General features: G+C 38.5%; 1 protein-coding gene across 8 annotated transcripts in view; it reads left to right on the top strand.

The window, feature by feature from the left end:
• The window catches only part of ARID1B (AT-rich interaction domain 1B), a 327188-nt gene that overhangs the window by 13285 nt on the left and 289500 nt on the right, over positions 1-24403 (top strand). For all 8 annotated transcript variants that reach the window (XM_082276898.1, XM_082276895.1, XM_082276894.1 and 5 more), the window contains one exon: positions 19376-19570. In XM_082276898.1, the coding sequence (XP_082133024.1) occupies positions 19376-19570 (195 nt within the window). The remainder of the gene's footprint in view (positions 1-19375; positions 19571-24403) is intronic.

The raw sequence follows: 24403 nt of genomic DNA, 5'->3' as shown, positions 1-24403 counted from the left end.
TGTGGTGTTGCTGTACCTGTGGAAAGTGTAGAAAAGACTGGAATTGAGGAGAGGGAACACTTTGCATGCAATTGTCTATGTTAAGTACTGATGTGGTGTGCTAGATACATTCTATGCAATTTTATAGTACTTGATACTTCATTTCATAGATTTCCTTTCCTTTTAATTATCCTCAGGAGGTCAGGGGTGTAGAGAGCTGCCGGTGATGGTTGTTTGTAATTCCACAGTGTGTATTTTATTTGAGGGAATGTATCTTACAAAGATGGTGAATGAAGCCTGTTTAAAAAGTGAGTTGAGGTTCCATTGTTCAGGGAGAATACCTTAGTAATTCAAGAACTGAGGCCAATTTCCTCCTGTGTGATAGTTTCCAAATTCTGTTGCTTTGCCTCTAAGAAGTCCTAGATGTTTATTTGCAGCAATCTTGCTCCCTGAAAAAAACCCCCACAGTGTCTGATTTACCCTCTGTGTTTCTTTTCTTTACTCCTGCTTTTTAACATCCAGTTTAAATTCTTTTTTTGCTTGGAGCTGATGTCTTCCTTCTAGAGATGGAGGAAGAAAGTAGGTGCTTTTTATTAAAGGCTGCAGCTAGTTATGGCATCATAATAGAAGATTCAAATAATTATGATTTCTGATGACATTTTTACTTTCTTGAAGTTCTTGATCTTGCATATGGTTGTCTATCTTACTCGAGCAAGTTGTCTCAGTTTGTGTGCCAGAAGTAGGAAGAAATGTAGTTTTCCTCTCCAGAAGTGGGTTTATATATATCCAAAGAGACAATGAACATGAGGGTTTGGGGGTTTTTTTTCAATTTTTTTTTTTTCCCAAGTCTTTGATACTGAGCATTCAGTAACATGTTTTGTTTCGTTTTTAAATTAATACTTAGGAATAAGCAGTGAATATTTTTTAAAACTGAGTTCAGTCTGTATACATTGATCAGAAGGTCCATGTGGGTATTCCTCAGAAAGACAGCTTTTTGTCCGTCTTGGCTTTTGAGGATCACACGCTGAAACAAAGAGCAAATCAGCAGGAGAAAGGTTGTAATACATAAATGCATAGGCAAATATGTGTTGAACCAAATGGACATCTGCTTTTTGTGTAGATACCAAGCCAGAATTTCTCTTGGGAGAACTGAAGAAAACTTGAAAATCTAATTTGTTTATTTCTGCATTTTTCAGTAGCCTTTTGTTACACTCCTTGAGTACTCTTACCCAGTTTTGTATTGCTAAAAGATCTTGCACCACCGTGTGAGTCTGATGGTTGTCTGAAGCTGATGTAAGACTTCACTTCTGCTGTAAAGACCAGTTCCCACCTTTTTATCAGCTCCCTGCTGCTTCCCTTGTATCATAAGGTGAGTCGCATCAGCTCGAAGATTTGTCTGAAAACTAATCCTGCCAAACAAAACCTGTGAATGTTTAGCTTTCAGCCAGATCATTGAGCAGGTCTGACTTGCAGCATAATCTTCGCAGCACAGAGGTAGAGCAAGGGAGAATATGGCCAGTTCGACTGAGGATGGGCGTCAGGGCATGACAGCCCCTTTGGTGGTGGTACAGGCCTCTATCAGCCTAAACTCCTTGCTATATTGCCTCTTGAGTGTAAAATTAGTCTATAAATAATGACAGGCAATTTCTTAACATTTCTCTGGAGCAGGGAGTCATTGTTATCCCTCTCTTAAAAGGAGAGAAGCTGAGGCAGAGGATAATATTTTTTTTTCCCAAGGATGATAATTACACAGAATGCATTGATTGCAGTACCCGAATAAGCTGTGAGTATCTTTGAAAAAGAAGATTGCAAGGGTGGAACTCATCCAACCATATGTACTGTAGGCATTTGTACCTATCTTTTTGTGTATCTTTGGTGCAAGAAAATAGTCAGATCTTCATGTGAATCATCTCATCCTAAAGTAGATGTGTAATGCAGGTCTAATGAATCATGCTTCTACAGTTGCATGTTTTTCCCCTCGCTCTAAAGAAGGTCTGAGCTGATAAGCTCAGGTGTTGATGTCAAAGGGCAGATGAAATGAATTCCTTCCACTATTCATATTGTTTTCATACAGGCAAATGACTCCAGACTTGAGTTGGAGTTCTGGACTAACAGCTTCCTCTCCTTGTCCTGCTAACCTGTTGGAACTAATGATTTTCATACCCATTTCCTGTTAAGCTTGATACATTTCTGTGTTGTTGTCCTTTGTATAACACCTATTCAGAGGGTTTTTTGCTGCTGCTTTTCTTTTGGTATGTCAATTTTTTGCATGTGAGAACTGTCAGTATTGTTTATTTTTGTCCAGCATATTTGCAGACATACTATACTGGCATACTGGCAAATTTGAAAATACCAGGATGAATTTCCAGATCAGTTGACCTTCATGCTTAGGTACGCAATTTCCTCTGTACAGAGATGCAAGCTTTTGATTTGGAAATAGGGCAGCAGTTTTGTTGTGTAGATGCTGCTTCACAGTCCATTGAAAACTCTTTACCCATTGCTGGCACTTCAGCTGCAAAGAAGTGGGCACCTCTGGGAAGGAGCTTCCCTGCTGTGGTGATCCTCCTCGCCCAGCACGGGGGTCTCTCTGTGAAGCTTCCTGCAGGCCAGCAAACCCAGTGAGCACTTTGGAGGGCTGAAGGGCTGTGCTGGGCATGGGGAGGAAGGAAAGGGCAGCGCTATCCAGAGATCTCTGCCACAGACAGTGGCTGTGGAAGCAAACAAGGCGTGTGTGTGTTCTGAGTGCTAAGGATACATTCCAAGGTGATGAAACTGGATGTTATGCTGAGGGATGAAATTGTTTAGGACAAAAGAAAACACAGGGATGCCTATCCTGCAAAGAGCTCTTCTTGGCAGTATCATGTTTTCAAAATGGTTAAAGAGGAAAAAACACAATTTGCTAAACAGATTTACCTGCACTTCCTGAAAAATGGGTACCGTAATCCTTAATTATGTCTAGGCTCACTTAATCTTTCTTAGTAAAGTGTTTAAAATGCCCAAGCTGAAGTATTATTGTGATTAATAATTTCACTGGCATCTTTGTAGCGGGATGTCAGTGCTTTCCACTTTTTGGAGGCTGGCACAACCGTATTTTTGTTTGCATCCTTTTTAAGGGATCTTTCTCACGAGCAGTGGCAATTTCTTTGGCTTAAGCTTAGGTTTCTGAGTTAGGTATCCTTTGAAAAGTTGCTTATTTTCAAAAGATTCTGAGGAGTCTTCTGTAGTTTTAAAGTTTGTATCTCTTTTTCAGTTCTCTCTTATAGTTTGAAGTTCAACTAGTGGTATGATTTTCAGATGTACTATTTTCTCCCCAGTGTGTAGAGGGGGAGGAGGAGGAGGAGGAAGCATGGCTTCCTCAAGGTTGACTGAAATGTTTTAACTTCTATAGCAAATGAGGTGAAAATGAAATTGTCAGAAGGACAGAGACTAAATTATTGACTTGACTGTTTAAAGTGGCTGGGGATGTACTATAAAAGGTGTGAGTCTAACAGTCGAATGTGTAAACAGCCCCTTATTCCTTCCTTGTACCTGATTTCTCACCACTTGCTTTATACGATGAGAACCTAAATCAGTGTGGGAGATATCGCAGCCATTCTCAAAGTGTTAGTTTATGATGTCTCCACCAGAAGAACAATCTATTACCATATAGAATAGCAGAGAGAAAAGCATTTTCAAGGAAGATTAATTGAAGTAATTCATCACTTTAAAATGAAGAAGGTGCATCAAACAAAAATAAAGGCTAAGTATTTTATGCACCTCTATTGGAATTTGATAACCATTTGTTTTGCTAGAAAATATATGTGGACTGGGCATCTATTGCTTGTCTACACAGTACAACTATGTGCTATAATTATATGCTATAATTATACCAATATAACTCCCTATGGAGACACTCTTATACCAGAATAAGAGTTTTTATGGTTTATCTTACTCTGCTTCCAAACCATGTAAGCTTAAGAGGGACAGGGTACTCTTATGCTGGAGAAAGTTTCCACACTGAGATAGTTATATTGGTATAATTATGCATTTTTTTCCTTCAGTGTAGACAAGTCCCTTGTGCCTTTTCAGCTTTGAACTTCAGTTAAGAATTTCTTGGTTGTGATAAGTGTCTAAGCATTTTTATAGTATATTTTTATAATGGGACTTGGGTATTTAAACCAATTACTTAGGCCAATTAACAGCTTCCTGGGTTGTGGATAACAATAGGATATAAAAAGGGATCAGAATTCACGTTCCTAGATGCTTGGATATATCTGTATGTTTCCCCCCGCCTGTGATTTTACCAGTACTCAGTGTACAGTGCAACGGGTGGAATAGTGTGTGGCTGTCTAATGAGTTCTGTGTTGGACACTTTTTGTCTCCTGTTTCTCATTATTCCTTGAGTTTTGTTGTGCTGTGGCTCTAATTGCATGTATCTCCATGGATCACAGAAAGAAGTTTCCTTGATGAAGTTGAAAAAACTGCTTCCAAAAATGTTAATTGTTCAGAGAATTGCTGAAATTTATTGATCTTTACACAAGACAGGACCGTAATTGACTTGCTGGGCACAAGTTGTGCAAGGAGCAACGCGGATTCAGAGGAAGGGGAAGATGCAGGAACCCTGCTGGTATGCAGTGCAGTCAGGAGTAGGGTGATGATGTGTAAGTGTGTTTGGTAGGGGTGATGTCTCTTGCCTGTTTCAATCAAAGGTGGGTACCTAGAAAGAGGTGAGTGCCTAGAGAGAGGTATTCACATGGATGGTTCTTTGAAGCTGACCGTCTTCTCTGGTTCTCTTCTGTCCATATCTCCTTTGCTGCTTAGCACACAGCTCATCTCATCCTTACATTCAGACCTCCCCAAAAACAGGAATATGTAAACATTTTTTACAGTATTTTCGCAGGTTTTGTAAATATCAACATAAATTACTTAAAAACAGTTTTTCTTTTGTATCTTTTTTTACTCCTTATGAAATGATTGGTTTGAAAAACATACCTCTTTTTATTCCCTTAATTTTCTTTTATCAGTGTATCTAGTATGTTTGTAGTGTTGTAATGTCCATGTGATCTCCTTGTGCTAAAAATTGAGGATTGTGACTTGAAATGAAAAATTGCAGAGATGGGAGAAGTTTTATAATAAAATAGAGGTGATGTTATACCCTCCAAATCATAGAAGAGCACGGCTTGAAGGGACATCAAGAGGTCATTTAATCTATCCGTCAGCTCTGAGACAGGATAAGGCAGACCTAACATTCATGGCAGATGTTCATCTGTCCTGTAGCGGTAACAGGCTGAACAAAAACGAATTATTTATACTTACTCTTTCCCTTGTCTCCCCAAAGCTTTGTGCAAGCTGAACTTTACATAGAATTGGTGTGAGAGGATATATGGATTCCTTCAGGATTATTTCAAGTTTCTGAGTTATTTCTGTTTTTTGGAAACTGTGTGTTTTCTGTTAAAATAATCTGATGATGTTTGTGTATTTTTGAGTGTGTAATAATCCCATTTTAATTTTATCTGGTTGTCTGTTGTTCAGGTGTATTTCTTCCTGAAATGATTATTTCTCTGTGTTGGCTTTGTAACCAGTGTCTCCTCTTCTTTGGCATTGAGCAGTTTACTTTAAAAATGTGTAGCATTTCATTTTCATACTTGACAGTATTTCTAGTGTGTAATCAGTTTCAGTTTTCCTTTTTTTATTTGATTTCTTTTTTCATGAAAGAGCTGAGCAGAAAAAAGAAAACTAACTGTGGGTAGGAGTGTAGAAGTGAGAAGGGGAAGAATGTGTTCAAGATACTACGCAGCAGAAGAGCTGGGTTTAGCTGAAATGTCAGGTTAGATATGAAGTGAATAGTGTGGCCTTAAGTAAAGATTTATATTCTTTGAAGAATAAAGGGAACATATGTTTCAGAATTTTACATGTGGTATCTGCAGCTCTTTAATCTAAATAGAAGGTTGCAAATGAGTGTCAAATGAATAGCATCTTTCTAAATAGAACAATACCTGAAATTGGAATTGCAGATACTTTGTTGCTAAAATGAGTCTTTGGGTTTGTTTGCTCCATTTTGCCTTTTGGTTATATCAGCTGAGAAACATCTGTCTTTGCTGCTTAATGACCTCTAATAGACTAGGCCAAGTGATTTTGACAGTGAACTGTCTTGAGCCCTCAACAGCTGCAGGAAGGTGCTGATATAAGTTGCCACCTTGGAGAAGGTTTAGATGTAAATATACTCAAATAGCTGTTGCCCCCAGAAATAGCTTACTCAGACTTACAGAAAAGATTCCCTGTACCTGTACTGTTTCAGTGTTTATGAAGATAGTGATTCCCTTCTCTTTTCTTCCCATCTAATCTGATTGTTAATTTTACTTCTGTTCTAGATTTAGTAATTTTGGGAAGTTGGGAATATTCTATTTTGGGTTGTGCCCAAAGGGGGCTCATTAATCCTGAAGATCCTCTCTAACAAATAAAGAAGTTTCTTTGAAGTGCATTTAGAAAGCTGTGTTGGTGTTTTTGCATGATGGCTGATGTGGGCTCTCTTAAGGACTGGGAAATAAGAGATGGGCATAGAAGTGGAAAGAAGCCAAGAGTTTTCAGGCAGAGAGAATTTGAAAATATAATGGTTTCTGCTGTGGGAGAGGGAAGGCAGTTCTATGAATATGGCATAATCAGGTTTCCTGTTAAATAATTTTTTTTTTTTGGTTGAGAAATACTGAAGAAGTGGATCAGTTTTCCTGCTTTCATATTTCTCAGACCAGATATGTCTCAAATGCTGATTTTTAATTTAATTTTAAATGGTGTGATATTGAAAGAAAATTATGATCATATATTGAAAGCACATGCCTTCTTTGTAGAGAAACTAAAAGTTCTGGATAGTGGTTATACTAAAAGTATGCATTTAATTCTGAATGTCCTACATGAGTTGTTGCAGAGGTGTTCATACCCATGATTAAACCTTTTTCTTTATTTCTGCATTTACCTGTGTGTATGTGTTACATGCATGTGTTTGAGCTGAGATGCTCTGGGATGTTTCATAATCTGGCAGGATTTGTGGAAGAATTTGTCCCATTTGTTGTGATTGCAAGAACAGCAATGAAGACTTAGTGACTTCTGCCAGTTTTGAGAAATAGGTGAAGGCTCTAGGGTAAACCAGAATTTGACCTGGTTTAAACCCAGGTCTGACTTTTTTATCCCTGAGTAAGCCACAGTGAACTCTGTGTTAACATTGAGATACATTTTTTTGGAGGTCATTTCTCTAGAGGTCTTCCAAAGTCATTCCCAAATCTCTGCAAAATTTTAACTCTGTTTAAAATGTGGGAATTAGAACTGACAATATTTTTAATTCAGCCATAGCTTTTGAATTACGATAACAAGAAGTTATTTTGCTTTCAAAATGTTTGTATAAATACATACATGTTGATCGATTTTTTAAATTGTAGAAATTAAAATTTAAAGATGATCAGATCCATTAATCTTTGAGGTTTTGACTTGCTGTGTTTGTTTCAGTCCAGCTGCTACATGCTAAGTGCACTTGTAGTTTTAGAATTACTTGCAGGATGTTCTCACCACCACCTTTAAAGTGAAATTTACAACTCCTCAAATCTTTGTCCTTTTAATTCTAAAATCCAGATGAAGTGTAATCCCAGGAGTGTTGTTTCGCTGTTGCAATGTAATCTTTTTCAGATGATACATGATTTAGTCGGAAACAAATTAGCAGCTATGAATGCCTAAAGAAAGCAATTTAATAAACAAGATTTTTGCAATACCTAATCAGAATTGTAAAATGATACTTGGGAATCAGTTACATTATACAATAGAGCGGGTGTGAATGTAGGCATGTGTGTGGATTCATGGTTTCTAGTCACATTGTTCTCTCAAGTGACACAAGGGCTTCAACCTTCAGTTTACTGTTTCTTCTAATTTATAACTTAACTATTAAATGTTTTCAATCAATAATGAAAATTCCCACTCATAACTGTAGTTTGTTCTGGTGATTGATTTTAATTTTTATTTTAACTACTGACACCTCTCTTCATTTTCTGGTGCTTTAAATCACCTGTTGCTGGTGAATTTTTGTTTATTTTGCTCCTGCCCAGGAACTTAGTTCCGTGCTGCTGACAGTGTCTGTGTTGATGAGAATGGTCATTATAAATACAAAATAATCACAGGCAGGTACTCACCAAAATTCTATTGCCCCAGCTCCACAATATGGGTGTGTAGCTCCAGATTCATTATCTGTTTGTAGTTAACCCTTGGAATGAGCTGATGCTGCTGGTATGTCTCTAACTGGGACACTGGATCTTTGTGATGTTCAACCAGTGTGATACAGAGATCATTATGGAATTATGGTAAAAAGAGATGAACTAGTGAGTTCCCAGGTAACTTAAATTTTTGCACTATTTCCAACCAAGTTTTTTCAGTCTCTACAGGAAGCAGTTTTAATGTAGAAAATACGTTACAAGAGAAGTTTCTTGGCAGTTGAAGAAGTGACAAGGCTTGTGTTATAGAGCTAAGTTTGCTTTCCAATTATCCTGATGCTAAATATATCCTTTCAGGAATTCTGCATATATTGGCTCTAGCTAGGGGCTTTCCCCTGTTTTCTTTTTTTTAATTAAGACCATTTTTTACCTATTTAAAAAAAAAAAAAGTTAGGCTTGAGAAGATGATAGATTAATGAGTAAGTTACCTACTCTGAAGCTAGAAACCAACAAATACAGAAAATCAGTGCTTTACACTGCTTTTTAGGGTCCCAGTCTGCTATGCCATGTTGTGAATAGGGTGACTGATTATTTCCTTTTTTGAACTCTTGCTGGTGTGGAAGAAGGATATAACTTAAAACTCTGGCAGCTGTTTCTCAGTGTGGACAGAACTTTCTGATCCTCCCTTAGCTGAAATATCGTGTTATGGCTATGGAAAAAGAAAACAACCATTTGCTTTTGTTTGCCTGGTGAAGTTTTCCATTCTTTTATCCTTTTATGCATCTTTATTTCAGTAACCTATCAATTTTGTAAATGATGTTTGTTTTGGTGTCCCCCTGTCCATGTCTCCCCTCCTCCCCAGTTTTATTTATCATTAATTCAGACACCTGCAGAAAGGGAAGAAAATTGCATAAAGCCACTCAAGTGGCAGAGCACTTTGCAGAGAGGAATGGAAAATAATATTTGACAGCAGTTAGGGATGAGACTAAGAATTGGGGGGTAGGAAGAAAAGAGTGACTGTGTTATCTAGAGTATCTGCTAGATTCTAATGTTACCTGATGTATTCTGGAATTGCATTCTGGTGAGGTCAGTTACAAATACCAGCAGTAAGTATAATGTGATTTTTGAACAGTTGTCATTTGTGTTTTTTTGGTATTAGTGTAATCTCAGAACACGGCCTAGAAATTTTACATTTGCTTCATTCATGACCACTTGATGAAATCTAGTGTATCAGGTTGAATTTGAGCAGTTGAGGGGCTTATTTTTGAGCTTTTTTTTCCCCCTCCTTTTTAAGATGTTTCCAGGGACCTTTTTCCTTTGGAACGTAGAATTCTGAATGTTTAGAGTACCTTGTTGCAGCCTGTTGATGCAATTTCTCCTTTTTTCAAACTCTGTAGAGGTTTGGGGGGTTTTCCTCCCTTCACCTACTCTTCCTGACTCTTAGTCCTCTTTCTTGTTGCTAATAACTGACATCCATCTCCCCAAAGTCTTCATGTCTCTTTCCCTGTTAAAAGTGTATATAATACTTGCTGTTATGAGAGTGAAAACCCAGTCACAGGAAGGTGAAGTGTTGTGCTCATGTTTGCATATCAGGTCAGCTGCTGAGCCAGGAATAGAAGTCCTGTCTTATGACTCAGTGCCCTAACCGCTGGCCTGCGCCGCCTCTCCGGAGCACCGGTCTTTTCCAAGAATATAGTAGCAATGGGGCACAGGAGTACCTACAGCAAAGAGAGGAGCTTTGCTCCAACTCTGGCAGGGCTCCGAGGCTCATACACAGCTTAAAATACAAGGGGAGGAAAAAAAGCTTTCTAAAGGAGCTCCTGATAAGTTCTGTAAAGTTATGGTTTGCTTTGTTTTGTTTAGAAACAACAGCAAAAAAAAAAAAATCTAATTGAAAATAGCTTTCCAGACGTTTTTGGATGTGGAAAAAAGTTCCATGTGTTTAAAAGTCAAACTCTGCTCTACAAATAACCTAAGAGCGGCCTGTGATTAAATCTTTTGTATATTCAACAACAAACTCATTTTATGCAACCACAACTATGATAAAATTGAATTAAATGAACCTGCCTCTAAGAAAAGATACTGAATAGCTGAGTAGCGCATTATTCAATGAATGGAAAACGGGGAGGCTGGCTGAAACTGCTGGGAAATGGTTTTAACATTCTATCGGGCTAAAGAGCAATTCTGTGAAATCACTGTATTTGTTTCCCCCCTACCTCCCCGCCCTCATTTTTTAAATAGCAGTGCTCTTCATACTGTCAGAATTCAGTGTTGTGACACCCCTACTCAAAAGTTATGACAGCAGTGTAATGACAGCTACTGCCTCTTGAGAATCAATCAGGCAATTAATTTTGTAAATGAAATGCTGATTATACAAAGCTTCACATGAGAGGCCCAGTGATTAAAATCAATTTAACAAATTGTTTCAGGTGGGACTTGATTAATAATTTGCCATAAATGCTGAGGATATATGACCAGCATACCTTTGTGTGTGTGTGTGTGTGTGTGTGTGTGTTAATATAGAACTATATATATCTCTTGGAGTGGAAAAAATCTGCAGCTAACTGTATGTACTTTTGGCTTATGACCTAGATGTGATCGGTTATACCTTTTTGTGGGTACGCTGTCGTCCCCAGTGTTCACAGTGTCACTTTCTCAGCTAGTGTTCTCTCCAGCAATTAAATACGTCTAACTTATAATTTCATTCCTGTAAATAAATCCAAGTAGTTGAAAAAGTGTATTCAGATCCACTGGCATATTAGGTTGAGGAAGATTTTTCTTTAAAATTTAAAGTGAATGTGGGATTTTTTCCATTTACATCTCTCCCCACCATTACGTATATATTTAGGACGTTGTGCATTTTCTCCCTCTTACTGCAATACTTCTCTGCAGGGAGCCTTCCTGCAGAGCTCCCCTCGTTCCACTCAGGGCAGTGCTCTATTCCTTGGCTGACGGACACTATTTTTAGTACATCCTTTTCTGTCCATCTAACGCCGTGTTTGTGTAAGAGCTGTACAAAGTAGGTAAGGGAATTTTTTTTTCCGAGTTCCAGATGGCAGCCATGCACAGTGAGTGAAGGTGTTTACTTGTCTAGGAAGCTGAGAACTTCATTGCCAGACAAAATAGAAGTAACTGGTATTCTGGGTGGGGCTTTTCTTTTTTTAACTTGGTTTTCTGGGTTTGTGAATGGATTTTCTCTTCCTTGTTAAGCCATAGCCTTGGCTACTGAGGAGGTCTTAAAGCTTTGAGGCATCCACTGGTAAATCTAGCCTGAGAACTTTAGGTTACTATTTTCCCTTGCTAGCTGCCTTGCTCTCCTGCTGGGGGTTGCTATTTTGACAGTAGAAATGCCAGATTGAGAGCTCTGCCCGTGTCTGCCCATGCTCCAGTGCCAAAGCTGTTGTATTGGTGAAAAACCATCCAACACAGTATTAAGTTCAGATGCTGGACTGTGGATGGAAGTAGTTAAAGCATGGTCACGATCTGGCAGCACATAGGAGAAGCAGCTGGAATAAGTGACCTGTTGTATAGTTGCAGATTGGTTTGCTAGAAGACGTTTTAAAGAACCTCTGAATTCTCTTGCACTAGAAATTGCTGCAAACTTGTTGAGGAGGGGAGTAAAGCTTCTGCATGCCTAAAGAAAAGTGGTCTTCTTTGTAGGGGTATCCAAGTTGGAGAAGACAAATCTAAAGACAGGACTATAATTCCTAAGTACTTCCTGGAAGAAGTTTGATACTAGGAAAGTGGGTTACAGGAGAACACTGAATGTTCAGGTGTGATGAGGACAGATGACACACATTAAGCTAACTTCAGAGTAACCTATTAGCTGTCAACAGCTGGCAATGACAAAGGCAACTTGAGGGGCAGCGGTTCTGAGCTGTATATCCACGTGAACTTGTCAGAAACCTAGGATTGTTTTGGCCATCAGCTGTGTTAATGTGTATAATTGCTTCTTGATGTTTTCTTAACCTTTGCATGCACTTGTAGTGGCAACTGAAGAGGTTAGTTATGTACACTTCATTAAAAACAGATTTCTTTGCTATGTTTGTTGTGATTTGTTCTTTCTGTAGTTGTTCAGTTTTATCTGTATGCAAAATAATAAATAGAGAATGGCTGATTCACGGGCCTTACAGTTTTCAGGTTGTGCGTGTTAAAGAGCACTCAGAAGACTGAAAAACAGTATATCCTTCTCCCTCCCCCTGCAAAAACAGTTGCTTTTATAAATTATTTGTAAATAGTAGTAGTTGATTTCTTTGTGGGGCATAGCTTTGATTTTTTTTCCTTTCTTTCCCCTTGTTAATTACTTACTTTCTGTTTTGGGAAATAATCTTTCTGATGTCGCCCTGCAGCTGAAATCAGACAGTATGCAGAGCTTTTAAGAACAGGAAAATGGTTATTTATGTGAAATCTCTGCTAGTGTATGCTTCTTCATTTACTGGATTTTCTTCTATCATAGGCTTATGTTGAACTCAGCTTTTTGGTTTTGCTTACTACTTACTGTGTTTGTGCAACTGCCTTTTTTAATTAAAATTTTAGTAAAACAGACAGTAGATTTCCTATTTCAAAAAAATAGGAAGTATATTTGCCAGTCACCGCTCAGACTTTATTGTTAATGTCAGAATTTAATGCTGTACATTCATACTTTTTTAATAGTTACTTGCAGCTTTCTTAAATGGATATCGAAAAACACGTAACAAGAGTTGTTTTGATACTCCCACTTTTGTCACGTAAAAACGTTGGCTGAGGCGTCCTTGTACATGTTCATACAAATGATGACATTATCTAGGAATGGATTATCTTTTCTGCAGTTCCATCCTTATGCCAGCTGTGTCATTGTATTATAGTGAATACTCGTGATTATCTTTAGCGATAAATTTGTGACTTGGTGTCTGACCTAGAGTTGAGAGCTTCATGCCCATCTTTCTTGGAATGTTCCTAACTGATTGTCAGCTGTCTTTATTTATTATGAGGTTTCAAGGCTTTGGTTTTTATACAGAGATGGGTTTTCTTTTTTTTTTTTTAATATGGAGACAGAAGCTTTGGCTGCAGATTAATCAATAAACAAAGAGTTATTGTATTCATAGCTCTGGGAGTTTGAGAGGAAGCCTACTTGGGAGTGTTGAGTTCATGTTGTTTTGTTATAGGCACAAATGGTGGAGCATTACTTGGGGTGCTCTGTGCCTTGTAGTCACTTTAAATCGCAGCATTTGCTGTTATCAGCCAAACCAATGCCTCTTTTCTTTTTTTTTTTTTTTTTGTTTAAACAAACAAAAAAGCACACTTTCACTTGAGAAGTAGTTACATCTCTCATGTAAATACTCTTGTCTTCTAGTGAATTGCTCTGTTTGCCTTGTAGAAAAGAGCACTACCTGGATGGGATTCATATCTAAATTCCATTGTGACCTTACTAAAGTGACTCCCACTCCTCCCTGGCTTGAGATTTCAGTGTTGGGGGTCTTAGTGGCATCTTTAAATGGACATGTTAGTGACTGGTGTTGTTCATATTCATAAACATCATTCAAATAAACATTTTGTTGTTAGAAGTGAAACACTAATTGATAACTTAATAGTGGATATATATAATGTGTGCATAACATTAGTAGTGCCTTAAAAGTAAGAGCTGATTTTGGTCAGACTGCTTCTCAAGTTACTCTTGTGCAAGCTGCCTCAGATCTGAGTATAGATGAGGTAACTGGGAAAACACTGGCTAAATGACAAAAGAAAATGGTAGTGTATTTTTCTCTCACTTTAGAAAAGGTGAAATTGAATCTCCACGTACTTCAGGGTGAGGTGATTTGTTTGATTGTTTTGGATGGGAAAAGCACAGAAGTGGTGGTGGTACTAAGTTTACAAGTGGGTGTAGAATATTAATTTTTTTACTTCTGCCTATAGCAGGAATGTCGAGTTTATGTAATTTTTTATACAAAACATTGAAAAAAGGAGCAGGTAAGAGAAAAAGGTTGTCAGTGATTATTTGTAAGCAGTGTAGGCTTTTCAGTGTCCTACCTTAATGGCTGTATTGTCAGTCTAAAGACTGGGAATGAAACCTTGGCCCTGTTGAAATCAGAAGCAAACCTTCCACTGGGTGTTTTAATGTGCTCACAAGGCACGTAATAGGCAAGAAGTCTTATGAAATGCTCTGTTCTCACAAAGATAGTACATGTGCAAATGAATCTGATACTGACACGAGATAGGAACTATAATAAAGGGGTTATAAATTATAATACTTCTGTGTACTGGAACAAAGAACAAGACTGAGGTATTTTGAGGACCTGCAGATCTACGCAAAGTTTAAATGAAATGCAGCAAGTTGAAGAGGAGGTGAGGAATCAGAAGCAAAAGGCAGAATCCATCTAGGCTTGCCTGGAAGAGTATGGCAGTAAAAAATAGCATGAGCAAACACCAGATAAACTGGCAAAATGGTAATGTGTGTATTAGGAGTAAAATAGCACTAGAGAAAATTTGGACTGTTCTGTAAAGGCGGGAAAAGAAACTAATGGATATTGATTACTACAGTGACACTAAAATAAAATTTAATAAGTAATTAAAACTTCACACTACAGCATGTAATAGAATTAAGTAAAGGCATGGAAGATGTGAAAATACACAAGTCATCCATTTGTAGTCAAACATGCATGCTGGGTTTTAGAGGAATGTGATTCAGGTAGAGCAATGCTGTCGTTTTTGGTAAATGTTAGAGAGCAGGTGTGGAGGGGTTGGGTTATGATCCCTACAGCAGAAAGCGGTTGATACTTCTCATAATCATCCTGTCACTGAAGACTTGTCTTTGAAAACTGTTGGAACCAATGTTATAGAAAATATTGGAACTTAATAAATGTTAAAGGAACCTTCAGATAAGATTATAATATGTATGTCTCAATTAACAACTCCTTCTAATACGTTTTCAAAATGTCATGGATGAGAGAAAATCTTGCTATAAGAATGAGACCAGGAAGTCTACAAGAATGATAAAGCTAAAAACTGTGCATGCATTGAAGCTGGAAAAAGTTAAATTGAAATTTTTACCTTCACTGTAAGGGGGACACAGTACTTGATGAGCAGCTCTTCTTTCTGTTAAGTGTATGGCTCCACGTCTTTCTCACCATACACTGTTCTGAAGACAAAATTTGTCTTTTTGTTAGAGAGTTTTCAGTGGTATTGATCATGAACATATTAAATTCTAAAATTGGTTCTGTGTTGAAGAAATGATGGGGCTTTTTTGTTCATTTTTGGGTTTGGAAATTTTTTCCCATTTTTTTCATTTTTGCAGCAGGGAAGCTGAGGCATTGTTGTAGGAAGTTTGGTCTGGTTTTGATGTATGTAGATTAAATTTTTTGAAACACCCAGTTTGTGGAAACACTTTCAGAACGCATCTATAGTCAAATTCAAAAGTAGTTGCAGTTGTAGATGCGCAGCATTTCCTGCAATTTAAGCCCCATGATTTCAATTCAAGATGCGTTCAATTGGTAAATTTTGAAATTTTTTTGGTTTAGTGAAAAACTGTGGCAGATGCAGAGGTAGAGTCCATTTCTGCCTGAGCAGCACACAGCTTCTTTAAATGGCAAGACAGTTGTCTGCTTCATTCCCTATTCTGTATGATAAGTGAAGCCCTTGCTCCAGTAGCTCACAGTAGCCCCTTCACTGCCCTGTGCTGCGTGGACACCTGGAGCAGGACATCGCTGCCTGTGTGGGTTGAAGTGTGGCTGTGTGTTTAAAGACACAGCCACACTTCTGTGAAGGAGACACGTTTAATGTTGCAAGGGCAAACTTAATTCCAAGAACTCTCAACTTCTGCAATACTGTTTCTTAACCCTGGGGAAGAGCTGGCTTTTTGGTTTTGTTTTGCCTTGCAGAAATATGTTGACAGCCACTGAGTAACTGGTAGATTTCTTTTGGGATATAATCTGAAGGGAGTCAGTAATAGCAGTGGTGACTTGCCACCCCCCATAAGGACTGACCAGTGCGTAGGCTGAGAAATGTTTCCTCACTGAGTCCGTCTTCTCCAACCCTAGAGATCGTAGAGCACTCTACTGTTCTTTCCCTAAGAGCTTTGGAGGCAGGAGGAACAGGCAGCACTGACAGCTAGGGTGGGTCCCTGTGGCTTGTCCCAGTAATTTTCCCAGGCACAGTTACTGCTCTCTCTCAGTCTAGCTCTCTCATATTCAAGTATCTCCAGTCCTTGGTCCGGGTGCTTGACTTGCAGTGTTCACAGTAAGTTCTGAGCATCTCCAGGTCCCTTGCTACCCAGTGACCACAGCTTCCTCAATTCCAGTTTTGTGTGAGACACTGCAGCCTCTGGTGACTGGATTTACAGCAGTATCTGAGGCTCTTCATCCCTCCACCTTTCTGAATTGGAGGGATATCACCTCAGGGAAAGAGGAGCAGCTCACTGGAGAGAACATGGAGAAGTGCAATGATGGCAGGCTGGTGAGAAGGAAGTGGCACTGAGGCTCACTCTCCCAACACACACACAGAAGCTCCGCTGCTTGGAGGTCACTAGTCCAGAGGACAGACTCTTTGGCCTGTATCCATGTCACCTCCTGACCTTGTTTCCTCCTCTTCCCTTCAACTCTTTCTGCCTCACTTCTGTCTCCACTGCTTTTTTAACTCCTTGTCCCTCTCTCTGTGTCCGGCACATTCAAGGCAGCCTCCATACACTTTGTAACTCCGAAGAAGCCTTGCCCTGTCCCTCATGTGCTCCTGTTTATTCCTCCTTTGCTCTCAGTCTGGTGACATTCAGGTGCTCTCTCTGACAGGGGTACATGCCTTGCCTTTCACAAATGTCCAGTGTCACCCTGGGAAATTAAAATTCTCTGCCTCAAAGCATGGTATTCAAGAGGTATTTTCAAGTGTTTTATGTGAGAACATAAACCATATATTTTTCTGTGACCTCATTCTAAGACATAGCTGAACGTTTTCTGCTGAGTTTTCCAGAGAATTTCAGCCTCAAGCATACATATGCCCTGGAAAATTTCAGCCTAAATGCTTGAAGTTTGGCAAAGTTTATATGCACCTGAAAGTAGTCTTACTAATGGAAAATGTCATACTCTTTTAGCTGTGTAGCTATCTGCATTGTTTATATTTAAGAATGGATGCAGGAAAGAAAATACTACACTCAAAATTAATTAAACTTGAATTTGAGTAAATGTTGTTATTGGAGATGGAGACCTGGAAATTACACCCTGAAACAGAAGATGGTGGCAATGAGCAGTGCTGTTTGGCTTCATGGGAATCTCATGGAGGAAATTCAAGACTCGCTTTGAACAAGGATTTGTATTTGAGAAGATGAATATGACGGGTGATGCACGATGCACAGAATGAACATTAAAACACAGAAATAAACATAGATGAAGTATTGTGGTCTATAGGAGGAAATGTAAGTTGTCCCCTGGGACACTGTAAGAAGGAATCTATAGTTCATCTGCTTAGCCTTTGTGTTTTTAATTGAAACTGTGGTGAAGAATGCATGATGCCCCTAAAAAAAGAAAAAATTGAGAATGTTGTTGTGGATCAGGTGATCTGAAGTGGTTGAGGAACCATTGATTTTGAACAGTATGAAATATAAATAGTAAATTACCCAGGGACATTTAGTGGCAAAAAATAGAAACTTCTAATCTGGCCACGGAGCAGGCAAATAATAAAGGGAAAATAGCTGAGTAATACCCAAAATTAGAAGTGAATGTGCAATTTGCTATGGTAGCAAAAAAAGGGTGGTCCTCTTCTGAAGTGAATGGAGGTGTCATGTGAGGAGGAGGTTATAATTTCCATCTCCTCAGGTGTAGTGTGCCCATATTCAGAATACTGTATTAGTTTTGGGGGACGTTCCTGGAAAATTGGTATTGGTAGTAGTGGAGAGAGCGAAAAAAAAAAAAAAGAGTGAAAAAAAAGAGGTTTGGTGGATTTTATTTGCAGTAAAGAAGGAATAATAGTTCATTAAGCAGTGACGACTTTGGAAAGGACATATTTTTGATAGGAACAAAGAAAGTAGTGTGTTAGTAGTACAAACATCAGTGATGAGAAGAAACGTGGATGGGAGTGGGAAATGTTAGTTATTGTCATAATAACTATTACATCAGAATGTAATAGCCAGAAAGGACTTGAAGAAGCCGTATTACATAGGAGGTTTTAAAAGGAAACTGGGCAGCAGTATGCTGCAGGAAAACATGTACAAAATGTGCTGCAGGAGGGAATCCTGCTCCTGTTGGGGGGCGGGGAGGGGGGTGGGCTGGCTGGGTGAATTAATAGGTCTTTGGGGGGGGGGGAGTAGAAGGGGGGTATGTTTCACTTTTATGAAGACATGATTGTGAGAGGCTTTTTGAAAGCTTCCCCCCCCCATTCTTCCATGAATCTAACTAGCACTCAGGAATTAAAAAATGGATGTCATATTAACAATACAGGGCTGCACTTGATGAAGTATGGTATTTTTTCTGGTTCAGCTAGTCCTCAGTAATAAAACATGAGAGTAATACTACACAATGGTTGACACCTGTCCTGAAACTGTTACAGGGTTTGGTAAGTGCTGCCAAAAAGTCTAAAAATAAAGCTTCCCTCCCTTACCTCCCTTCCCCCTCCATCACTGGTTGCAGTTTGATTTTCTGAGGTCTGTTAAGGAGGCAAATATACTTTCATGTAATATGTGGGTTATGACTTGCTTTTTGATCTGGAAACTTATTAGTGTGCACGCTAGCAATAGGAAAATGCTGAAATACAGTGTTCTGTATGCACTGCACTTCTTGGAAACTTTCTTTTCTTTCCACTTTCTCTTTTTTTTCAATGTAGGAGAACAGACATTTTCTCAAGGTTAAGTGGCTTGTCCACTGTTTGTGTCTCTCTTTATACATTTTTATGGTTTTATTTTTGTTTTAACGCTAACATCAGTGATGCTAATCAGTTTGCAGCAGTATATTTAATTACTTCTTAAGCTGAAATTTTTTGGGCAGTTTTTCTGCTTTCTGTCTGTATACGTAACAAACAGCCTCAAGTTGTAGTGCAAAAATTTTTTTTTTCATTGTTTTAAATGGAATAGAAGTCCCAAACTCACTATTCAGAGCCTCATCTAATTAATCAGAGAACCAGGGTATGGTACTTTGCCAGTTTGTATGTCAAGTCAATATTTGATGTATAAAGCATTGAGAAAACACGTGTCTAATTTCCCCGCAGTGAGCATGACGATTCTGACCTTTTTCTTTGCATGTCTTAAATATTCCTTTGCTTGTATTTGCCAACAGGGCAGTCCGATGGATCCGATGGTGATGAAGAGGCCGCAGCTGTACGGCATGGGCAATAACCCTCACTCTCAGGCACAGCAGAGCAGCCCCTACCCCGGGCAGTCCTACGGCCCTCCCGGCCCCCAGCGCTATCCCGTGGGAATGCAGGGCCGAGCCCCAGCAGCCATGGGAGGAATGCAGTATCCACAGCAACAGGTTTGTGGAGGATTTTTCTGGGTTGCTTTGGTTTCCCTCCTCTCTTTCTCTTCCCTTCTGACACTGCGGTAATACAGAGGGTGCAAGAGAAAAACCCCAGAAATAAGGATTTCTTGTGCAGAACGAGGATGAAAGACTGTTTTAAAACTAAATAAATTATGTTCACAGTGTGATTGTTTTGTGAAATCCCTTACAGTTCGAAAAGGATTTAGTTTTTGCTGGTATCTTTCTGGAGAGAGAGAAGTATGTCAAATGCCATGAATTTTCTTTTTTTTCCAGTCGACACCACTTAGCCTTGCATATTTTTTGGTTCTTTTCTTTGCTGTTGTTGCTATTTTGTTTTTGGTTTTTTTGGTGGTTTTTATGTTCTCTTTCTCTCTGGCTTACATTTAAATGTAAGATGAAAACTTAGAGCTGACATCAGTACATCAAGGCTACTGTAGTCCAGCACATACAAAAGTGTTACATATTTATATCAGCTGTTTGTTGTGGTGGTGGTTGGTTTTCTTTTTTCCCCTCATTTTGGTAGGAGTCTGTAGCTTTTCCTATGTTTTTTTTTTTTTTTCTTTTACCATCTCTTTAAGGTCAGGATTTTTTTTTTTAATATATCAGAGTATATAGAAAGGTAAGAATCTCCTTTTTATCTACTTGGATTTCACTGCTGATAGAGACCTCTTGTCTCAGCTATTTTCCTACCCTTTTTAAGAAGGTCGATCTCAATATGCATACCATATACTAAGGAAAATACAGCAGTTTTCAAGGGGGAGAGATAAACCGAGGTTAAGAAGTTAATGTTTTGCTAATTTTTTTTTTTTTAATTAGGGATGTGAGTGTAGGCAGTGAGAGCTCTACACCGCCTCGTGAGCACAACAGTAACTTGATCATTTATGGGAAAGAACATTTGTTTTATGCAACTGACCAGTCAGAGATTAGCTTTTTTTTTATGTCATTTATTGTTAAATATAGAAAAGAAAAGAAAATTTTGGACTCCTGGCAGATAGGTGCCTGGCCAATTCTTGTTATCACCTATCCAGCAGGACAAGATGTTAATCAGGCAGTTAATTAAATAACAGTTTCAAATATATTCTAGTATCATTAGCACAAGTCTTAATTTTTATTCTTTTCATTGTTAAATAGATACTTACTGGTAAGGAAGAGATTGTTTAGTTTAGAAATGCCAAACAATATATTTGGTTGCTAGATTCAGACAGCAGAGCATTTTGTCAGTTGCAAAAGGGAGGAGAAATTGAATAAAGGAGGCTTTATTTTTCTCCGCGTAGCTGTAGCCAAAGTGAAGTTATTAAAACACATTTTTAATTTAAAAATGAGTTATTCTGTGTTACGCGGAGATGAGTGTTGAATTTGCAGTGCATTTGCTAATTGCTTGGTAATTGTAAATTACCCGTCAGCAGGCAGTGACCTGGCAGCGCCATTGGCTGCCGGCCCCATCCGTCTCCTCGCAGCGCTGCTCTAAGTGGCTGAGCGGCAGCGCCGGCCCGAGCACCAGAGCTCTTTGGGGAAAAAGGGACAGGATAATTATGACATTGAATTTTTATTGAACGGACATCACCACCTAGGCATGATTTTGTTTTGGACAGCCTCCAAAGCTTTGTGTGTTTGGTTTGTGAACCTCTAATGATCTGAATCCAGTTCTTTTCATATTGCTCATATATTACCACCTTTCTACAAAGGATTAAAATGCAGGAATGCAGGTTTGTAAATTGAATTGCCAACTTACCAGCTGAGTGGTAAGTTGTCTTTGGCACAGGATGCCACAGTTTGATTCCTGGCTGGATTTTTACTCCTGTGACATGAATATTAAATAAGGAGAGCCTAGCTATGCTTGTTAAAACTGTGTAGCACGTATCTACTTTAGATATCATAGATATATAAAATATATAATATTGCCAGAAGTTTCAGAAGATGAATCTCAGCACTTTCTGGAAATTGGACTGCTTTACAGTGTCACACTGAATTTATCAAAAGCGCAAGGCACTTACAGAAACTCGATTGGTTAGAAAATACTGGGCCTTAAACGTGTACCGTGCTCAGATTTAAGTATTGTGCAGAGATAGCATTGAGTAGATGGATTATGAGGGTGGAAGTGCCACACTGTAGGAAGGGTGGGAAGCATCAATGGGAGAGGTTGTTCTTATTTTAAGTTATAGTTTGCTGTTGCCCAAAGATAGCTGAGGGTGTCAACTCTGTTTCCTTGGATGAAACAAGAAGGCTTTTTGTTAAACTGTGAAGATTTTTGAATTTTGAAGAAGACCTTGAAATGTTAAGTCTGGCTCTTTGTCAGCAAGTGTTGTGGCTTGAGGTTAGAACTATGGGACTTGACAGATTTCAGCTTGCAGGCTCTGCTGCAGGATGCTGCAAATGAAGAAATAAAGATGAAAAACAACACCCTAAAGATTGAGCTAAAATTAATGGAAGTGGTAGAATTGAAGATAATTGAAGATAGGATAATAAGATGTACTTAGCTGGTCTGTGTCATATTGCAGCAGAGAGTAGTGTGTTCCAGCCTGCAGCCCAGAGGTGGAAGAGCTCTCTCGCAGGAAGGGAGGCTGCTGGCATAAGCAGTGAAAGATGAAAGAGGATGAAAAAGATGAAATGTTATCAGGTGCAGTCAGCCTATGTATCTGCAGCATGGGTGTCAAACATAGCCTGCTAAGCAGTTGTAAAAGGGGTATCTATGAAGTGCTGCAGACATTCTCTTACAACTGCTGTTTGGTCTAGGCATGCTTGCTACCAAACATGAAGGTGCAAATAAACGCCCAGGTTTTCTTAAAATTCTTTGTGGAAATTGCAGGATGTTGAAGTGATTATGGAAGGTATGGGATACGTTCTGTGACATGACTGCAAAGGACTGAAGAGAGAAAGCAGATCTCCTAAGTGTTTAAGCCCCAGCACAGCACACTGAGCCTTACATAAGGGGCACAATTTGAAATCCAGGCAATCTCTTTGCACTAATATAGGTAAAGATAGATAAAGGGGTCTAGATATATAAATAGCCATATAGGAAAGGCAGGTAAATTGTGATGAAGGTAATGGTAACCTGAGATTTTCACTTTCTTCTCTGAAAGTTGACAACAGAGATACAGATTTGTCATGTGAAGCCTCTTGAGACAAAGTGCTAAGCAGTTTGAAGAGTGCTGCAGCATTTTGTAAGATTTTAAGGGCATGTCCAGTTAACTCAGTGTGAGTCAAATAAGTATATAAAACATTTGGACTGATTTGACACCTATATAAAGAGGAAGGTATGAGAAAGGAAGGTGATACTAAAAGAGTCATATGCTTAATTTATAGGATAGCAGACTTGACATATCTCTTGTCAGTATGCATTAATATGGCGAATTAATTCCTTAGAGATTTTTGTATTTTTAGGAAATTTGGGATTTTGTTTCTTTCCCATTCACCTTCAGTGGGAGAGGGGGGAAGAAGGCAAGAGAAAGCTGTGAGCAAGATGGCCTGTGCCTATGTTGTTAGTCTTTATGATTGAAACACAAGTCACAACAAGGCTTTAAAATGCTATTCTTGCATGTTAATCTTAATACTGCTATCTCATAATCTGGTGAACCCTCTCTCCTGGTTTGCATGGGGTGAATGTAATTTTAGGATTATTAGCAGTTCTTACCCAGGAAATGTATGTAAAACCAGAAAGCAGAAAAATAGTATTTCAGATTTAACTTGCAGTTTCTAATATCATAGATATCACTTGGAATTAGAAAGATATGATGTCAAAATTGAAAATCCTAATATGCAGGTATAGCTAGCACCTGAAAACTTCAGGCTTGATTTTGCAATATATTTCACTATGAGTGAAGTACTATCTGAGTAATAAGATCTGATTATAAAGACAATAATTTGCTTTTCATTTAACTTCTTTTTTGCCTCACACCCTTTTTGGACCTCAGTCAAGCAGGTGATGATGCCATGATCAGTTATTTCTGGATTTGGTTTGATTGCCCTCTCAAAGTGTTTTTGTGCTTTAGTGCTGTGGGCTATAGGAAAGCCTTCTGCTGCTTTGTAAAGTCATTTTTGCTAAAAATAAAAAGACCTCAGAATACCGATCAAAATAAAGGGCTTTTTTCCCATCAGTAGTGTTGCTTTTTCATGATACTAGCATGCAGTATTTTATTTTGTGATGAATTTCATTAACATTAAAAATCATATACTTGAAATATTTGCTTATAGGTTTTGAAAGTTTTCAGCAAAGTTTGAAGGCTTGGATTTATGAATATGTTTGAAAGAATTGAATTGTGTGATGTGCCTGTTTAATCAGATGATCATTTCCTAATTGATTTTTTTTTAGCATGCATTAAAATTCCTTGTGTACTTGATGGACTGGAACAACAACTTATTGTGTAAATAGGATCGTGTTGCTATAATGCATAGTGAATTCTTTATGAAAGATGTTTGCATGGATATGTACAACAGCCATTCCTAATAGCTATTTAAAATGGAACATTTCAGTACTGATCATGCAGTTGCCTTAGTGCCTTGAGCCTGCTTGCTGCAAGACAAGTTTTGAGGCCTGAGCCTCAGTCTATTCTTTCTCTTTTTTTTTTGCTATAGAAGTACTGAGAGATGAAAGGATGCTAATCACTTGTCCCTTTAATTTTTTTTTTTATATTCTTGATTTGCAGAATTCAAAACCAAATGTTATCGGTGTCCTCACCGTTTTAAGAATGGAACTGTAGATATTCAGAAAAGCACTAACTCCATTTCCCCCCTTTTTTGATACACATATTATTTTGAGGTGTAAGGAAAATATGCCTGTTGTTGTCTTATATGGCAAGTTTCAATGTGGGGAGTAACTTTAAAGGGGAA

Source organism: Coloeus monedula, assembly GCF_965178545.1.
Source record: "Coloeus monedula genome assembly, chromosome: 2".
Taxonomy (NCBI): domain Eukaryota; kingdom Metazoa; phylum Chordata; class Aves; order Passeriformes; family Corvidae; genus Coloeus; species Coloeus monedula.
The sequence above is the reverse complement of the archived record's forward strand: the minus strand, read 5'-3'. Positions and strand labels throughout refer to the sequence as shown.